This window comes from Medicago sativa, chromosome 8 (genome assembly GCF_051527215.1).
Source record: "Medicago sativa cultivar Bolivia chromosome 8, Bolivia_mono, whole genome shotgun sequence".
Classification (NCBI taxonomy): Eukaryota; Viridiplantae; Streptophyta; class Magnoliopsida; order Fabales; family Fabaceae; genus Medicago; species Medicago sativa.
In genome coordinates, this window is record NC_140756.1 from 68,906,352 (window position 1) to 68,913,387 (window position 7,036).

The 7,036-nt window shown below is 34.9% G+C and overlaps 1 protein-coding gene across 1 annotated transcript; it reads right to left on the reverse strand.

Moving 5' to 3' along the window:
• Window positions 1-2,878: 2,878 nt before the first annotated feature.
• Window positions 2,879-5,690, reverse strand: LOC146900924 (Phototropic-responsive NPH3 family protein). Its single transcript, XM_085731810.1, has 4 exons — window positions 5,370-5,690; window positions 5,181-5,250; window positions 3,755-5,053; window positions 2,879-3,670 (listed from the first exon to the last, which is right to left on the reverse strand). Exons 1-4 carry the CDS (start codon window positions 5,408-5,410, stop codon window positions 3,077-3,079), a joined length of 2,004 nt encoding a protein of 667 aa, XP_085587936.1. The 5' UTR covers window positions 5,411-5,690; the 3' UTR covers window positions 2,879-3,076.
• Between the last annotated feature and the right edge of the window lie 1,346 nt (window positions 5,691-7,036).

A 7,036-nucleotide genomic window follows, 5' to 3' on the forward strand; every position in this document is an offset into this window, starting at 1 on the left:
ACCAAAGTTAGAATGTAAACACTTAGGAGTTCTTGTAATATTTTACTTTCATGCTTTTAATTTCTTGGCAAAGAGGCCATAGAATGTATCTAGGATATGATGTAAAGGACAATGGACTCTAATGATGTACACCGACACAAACACCGACACATGCACACACATCACTATAATATAGCTAGAATATGCATGTTTAGATGTATGTTTAGGATTGTATGTTTAGATGAATGCCTAGGACTTATACTTAGAAAAAACCCAATTTTCCAAACAAATGTGAACAACTTCACTCAAACCTTTTCCAAATAAACCTTGGGATCCAATATCCCATTGTATTTTCTTTTCCATTTTTCTTAATCAAACTTCAATGAAAATAATCAAACTTTGACTTCTTTTGCAATTCACTAATTCAACCTCACATTTTCTAAATCTCATGCCCTTGAGGCCTCTTTCTATTCTTTCAAAATCCAATTTTCAAACTTAAAATCAACCAACAAAAACAAAAACATTTTTTTTGAGAGAACTACGGTGGATTTGATCCCTTAAACGGGTACGTAGGCAAGGAACAAAATTCCTTCAATTCAAATAAAATAAAAATCCAAACACATTCTTCTCCCTCCAATTCTTCACTTAGAATCCCTTTAGGTCTAACAACATCTTTCAAAATAGCATTTAAAAATAGAGCGCGCGCGTAGAAATTAAAGACGGTTCCTATAGGTTACTATAGTCGTTATGGGTGCCTAACACCTTCCCGTAGCGAAAACAACTCCCGGACCTCGATTCTCAAGGGTTTTGCTTACTTTTTCCCTTCCCAAGAAAAAATAAGATATCACCGGTTAGAAAGGTTCAAACGTAATCAATGTTTGACACCCGAAAACCAAGATAAAACATAGCTCAGTCGGTAGGGACAATGTATTGTAACATGTAGATGTTGGAGTTTAAACCTCAAATACTCCACTTATTCACCTTAAAAACGTGAATTCTAGTCATTAAACTACTAGATAAAAAAAACCCTATAAAATGTTTCTGGTCATTTATTCAGAATTGAGATTATGTGTGTGTTACAGAAAGATTATGATTCAAAAATAAGAATTTGTGTTATAAAAAGGATTTGTTGTTTTATTTTTTGAGAGGAATTATAATTTATTTTTCTTTCTCTAATATGGAATATATATTAGGCTTCATACAATATTTCTAATTTTTGTTTTACATGTAGAACATAGTCAATGGCTTTGTTACAAATTCTTTCTTTCATGATAGAATTAACATCCCTAACAACAATTTTAAATAAAGGAATCATATTTTGACAATCAATTTTAAACAACTTTTAATGACAATCATTTTCCTCTTTTTTTATTGGATAATAACAATAAAGAGAAACAATAAAGAGAGAATAAAAGTACAATGAGAGTATGAGAGAGTTGTCACAAAAGTTGTTTAACAGTGGTTGTTCAAATATCAATTCTCTTTTAAAAAATCTTTAACTCGGTTGTTTTTCTTTTTTGACGGAGTCTTCTACTCGATTGTTATTCTATCATATTTACTTTGGTCATAAACATAGAAATATCAACGAAATTTGACGTATTTAGATTGAAAAACAAATAATTGATATGTTTATGTTTTTTTCTTCTAAAACTTGGTATTCAACTTGAAGACCGTATAATTCGAGGGGTTCAATCCCAACTGTTGGAGATCCATTTAAAGCCAAAGCAAAATTTTTTATGATGATGATGATGTTGTAAACATAATTGGGATTATCCCTCCTATAGTGTTGGCATTGCACACCATTTCTTTGCCTTAAAAACATGATAAAAGAATACCACTAGTCTTCCACATGAAACAATCATAGAAAGGCATACTGTTGCTCGAATAAGACATAATGATGATGGTTTAAGAACTTGGAACACACATGAAACAATCCTAGTCTTCCATGCTCCCTAAACTCAATCATAGAAAGGCTAATGTTGCTAAGATAAGGAAGCATTGCAATAATGAGTTCGGCATCAAAACGTATAAAGTGTAGAAACTTTGTTGTTGTTTCACCGCATGATTATCACGACTACTTTCAGTTTAGAAAAAGCACTTTGACGTAATCCCATCTTTTACTAGAAGCAATAATAGGTGTGATTGAGTTGAATACTGTAACATAAACTTGCAAGAAAAAGTATCTGAACCTCCATTACCTATTAGCTGTCTCCACCATGCCACCCACTATCTCGTTTTCTATAATTTCATGTCTTGTGTTTCTCACCACATCACCATCACTTTAAAAAGCTGAGTCATTTCATCATTTTAAACCCAGTCTTCCCAATAATTGCCCACAGGAGTCAAACACTCTCTTGAAAATTACTACAATCGTGTTTTTGTTTTGCTTTGTTGCTTTTAGTAGATTTAACAACGTAATTTGAGATGTTGAACAATCTTTTATTAGTGATAACCGTAGGTTTGGTATTGCAGCAGGGATGAGTGGATGTTTAGAATCACGGTGTATTGAACAAAATACACCATAATTATGCTTAACGCAACCTGATATATCAAACAAACACACATCACATAATTCAAACAAATTCAATGTAATATCACACACGGTCCTTGAGACCCTATTCAATCTAATTCACTATGCAATGAAAACTGTATTCGATCTATAATCTCCTATGAAGCACATACATTCTTTGAATTAGGCGTATCTCAATATCGATATGTATCGTGTCCAACACCAACATATATAATTTAATTTTTTTTTTGAGGGAACATATATAATTACATAAGTTATGTGATTTTCTCATATTTTTAGCATTGTTACCATGTCAATATCTATATTGTATCCGGTCTCTATTTATGCTTCCTAGATAATCTCTAATTTAAATTAAAAAAGATCAAGATGTATTATCATTTCATCAAAGTGATATTGATCTATTCAATTTGATTTTGATAAAGTAAAATTGTTATGAAGATAAACTAAATTTTTTATGGAAGATTAAAAGGAAGAAAAAAATGAACAATTACAAATGGGACCCGTATCAACTTTACTCTACCAACTACAATGATCTTCACCATGTGATGGAAAAATCTAGCATGATGCCTATTCATGATGAGCATGATGCTGCTGCGAGCTACGATGCTTTCCCTTGCGCGTATCAACAACCGCTGATTGATGCGAATCACAAACCTGAGTTTTAAACTTACAACCAAGCTTCTTCCCCAACGATGTTCTCCATCCACCGCCGTTCGCAGCGGTGGGTTTTTCAATCTTCTCAATCACTCTCTTCATTGAAGAACATTCCCGTTCCAGTTGATGAACTCGAGTCCTCATGCTATCCATATCCAAGCGTAACACCTGATTCTCTCTCACCGCCACACGCCACGTGGTATTCCCTTCCTGCACTTGCTCTGACTCTAACCCTAACCCTAACCTTAACACTTCCCCGTTACCTTCCTCTGCACCTTCTAATGTAGCCGAATGACGGCTTATCTCCGCACCTGTCTCCGCTGAGATTAATGTCTCAGCGATGGCATGGCGGAGTTGAAGCTGTTCGAAGAAAAGTACTTGAACCACAGCGCGTAATGGAAGCCTCTCATTTTGTGCCGCGTGTGTGCAGGCTTCTAGTGTTAGCTTCTGACAATCCAATAATCCACATATCTTCTCCCTCTCCGCTTCAGAAACCCATGGATGTGCCTGTGTATCAAATTCAACAATTTCACTATCAAATTGATTTCTGAATTAAAAATGAAAAAATTAATAAGTAAAAATGATTTAAACCTTGAGATAGACATCGACGGCGCGGTATAAACCGTCGTCGAAGAGTCTAGCTTGATCCGGAAGAGAAATTGCAAAATTGTAAAATCTCTCCGGCTTCAGATTCGCATCTGAAGCTATTTCGGAGAGATAACCGTCAATGAGTTTTCCGACGAGCATCATCGCCGGAGATCTCGATTCAGCGGCTTCTCCTTCTTCAATTACTTCTGCAACCGTCACTACACCGGTAGTGGAGTTTCTTGCGTCAAAGCTATTCAAAAAGTGAGATAAAATTCTCTCTACACAATCAACATCATAAAGCGTTTCGTTCAAATACGAATAGCTAGGTACAAGAAGATCATCGAGTGTTGCTTCTTCAAGCTGTAACCCTATCTTCTTCTCCAACGCGTTTCTACATGATTCAGAAGCGTTTAGTATATTCGCAGTTCGTAACAATCCGAATAAAAACCTTGTTGCTGTTGAAGAATTCAAATTCTTCTCCGGTGGAAGATTCATAACCACTGTTTCTAGAATCTCTTTCTGTTCTGCTTCTGATGAAACAGAGGAAGACGACGGTAACGGTTTTCGACTCGATCTCGAAACGCCGGGAATGTACTTCTTAGCATAATACATTACACAAGTTTCAATTATTTCAGGATTCAGCTCTGCGTCTTTCATTGCAAGAATCAATCGTTTGAATAGAGGTAAACGGAGAAGCGCCAGATCTTCAAACCAAGAGTCTCCGGCACCGGCACCGGCGCCGGCAATGGCAACGGCGTTGTTTCTTCTTCCTGCAGCATCAATTCCATTCCAAAGAATCTGTTTAGATGCAGAAGCAGTGGCTTCACTCACCGGCCAACCGAACAACGCAGGATCCGCCGATGAAGCTCTGGAGATTACAGACTCAATGCATCTCTCAGTAATTCCCAAATCTTCCGCCATAGGAAACAACCTTTCACATGATTTTAGCGTTTTGATTGAATTCCCAAGGCTTTTGAGAACGTTTTGAGAGAGAAACTTCTCTGTTTTAGAAATGAGATTATCCTCAGAATACTCTTCAGTCATCTCAAGAAACTCACCGGCGCAACGGAGTGAAGCTACATTGGAAGGTGACAGTTCCATTTTAACACCGTAGCAGAATTTAGCCGCCATCTCGAACGCCTCAGAGCCACCGGGGAAATCGGTGAATGTTACATGACGTTGTTCTTCAACGATTTCGTCTTCGTCTTGTTCTTCTTGTGGGATTGTAGAATGTGTTATTGCTTCTTCTTCTTGTTGTTTTATTAGGTTGTGAAGCTTTCTACTTTTTGACATAAGTGGAAACTGGAAGAAAAAAAAAATGGGTATCGAAAACAAATTTCAATAACAATTTGTAGTTACTATAATTGGAAATAAACCCAAGTTTTTTTTGTGTGTGTTTGTGTTTGTATGAGAAAAATGATTACTTTACCTTGTGAAGATGAAAGGTCATATCATCTACTTCAACAACAATGTCACTTGGTAGTCCAGTTGTACAAAACCTGCATAGTGGAATTATGATTGTGAATTTGTGAAGTAAGAAACAATAATTGTTGTAGAAATTTGATGTATGATAATAGACATAACATAAAGTTTAAAGAGAAGAAGGTTGTTATCTAACCATGCTTGCCCTTTAGAGCTGGGCTTTTCTGAAGATGACATTTTGATATGTAAGAATATGATTCTTTGTTTAGGAATATGAAATTAGGTTACTGTAAAGTCAGATCCATGAGTATCACTAAGATGGTAAAAAATTCAGTTAGAACTGGAGACACGGAAAATATTGTGGCTGTGAAACATTGGAAGGGTGTAAGTGTGTGGTGGGGTGGGGGGTACCCAGAATTGTGATAGTCTTTGAAGGGAGGTGAAGTAGACTTGACTTGTTCTAGATAGTGGAATACCAATTGGAAAAAGGAGATAAAAGAGAGGAATGAAAGAAATTGTTTGTTTGTGCTTTATGTTGAGGTTTTATGGAAGAAAACAAAGGAAGAAATGATACTTTAAGAAAAAGAAGTAATAATATTATTATTATTATTGGTATTAAAAAATGGGGTGAAACAGAAAGGAATCCACAAACTCAAACAGGACAAATGGACCTTGATCAAAATTCTTAAAAAATGGGGTCAAATTGGAACGTTTTTCCTTACTTTACCAAACCTTATTTCCTTTTTCTTTTCTATGAATCAAAGTATCATAATCTCATTCCCACCTAATACCATTACTCTAAAGAGGGCAAATATATTTCAAGTTGCCTTAGATGATTTTTTGTTTCCTTCTTTAAACCCTTGAAAAGCCAATAATCATCTACTTAGCCCACATGTTATTGCTTGCCAACCAGTTACTTTCACTTGCGTAAATTATGGAGTATTTTAAAATTGGAATTATCATTTTCTAGCCAATTGACTTGCTGCACTAAATAATTTATTATTATTACATTAACTAGCGTTATGTTACACTGAATGGGTGAGGCACAATCTTACTTAAATTTGTTAACTAATTAATGATAATTGGCTTCCCTAGAGCATGAAATTCATGAGCAGTAAATAAATATTAATCATGTGATTAGCAATGTCCTACTAGTACATTAGTACATGTGGCTGTCATTGACAGAGAATAAATCATATTAGGACCGTTTGAAAATGAAACATATATGGGGGAGCCTGAAAGAGCAAGATCTCAAAGTAGTGGTTAGATGTAGCCAAATGGATTGAAAGTTTGCTACTCTTTATAGAGAGTTTATATATAAATAGTTATAAGTAGCATTAGGTATATTAAAGAAAGTTGCTTGAAGTTGCAATCAATCACTAAATCAATTCTGTTGTGATTTTTCTTAAGTTTTCAAACTTTTGAAGTTTTCAGCTCTGGTCCCCTTTCGTCCTTATTTTTGAAACGCACTACTCTTAGAATAAAAAGATTTATTTTGGAAATAAAATATACTCCACAAGGAAAAGTTACCTTCATTTATGTTGGCATATCTACCCTCATTACTCTTCCCTTAGAATTTATGGTTGCCTTTAATGAATAGACAGCTATTGTAAGGTACATTATTCCAATCACAAGTTCAAAGTGAATGGAGGGTGTTTTTCAAGTTTTCAAATTGAGACAGTTGAAAATAGGGTTAATTATGTTTCTAGTCCCTATAAAATAGCGACCTTGTAAGTTTAGTCCATACTTAATTTTAATAGCATTTTTAGTCCCTATAAAAAAAAATTACTTATAATTTTAGTCCCTGCTAAAACAAAGTTTGATTAATTATCCTTAAACTCTTAAATTTTTGAACAATTTTTT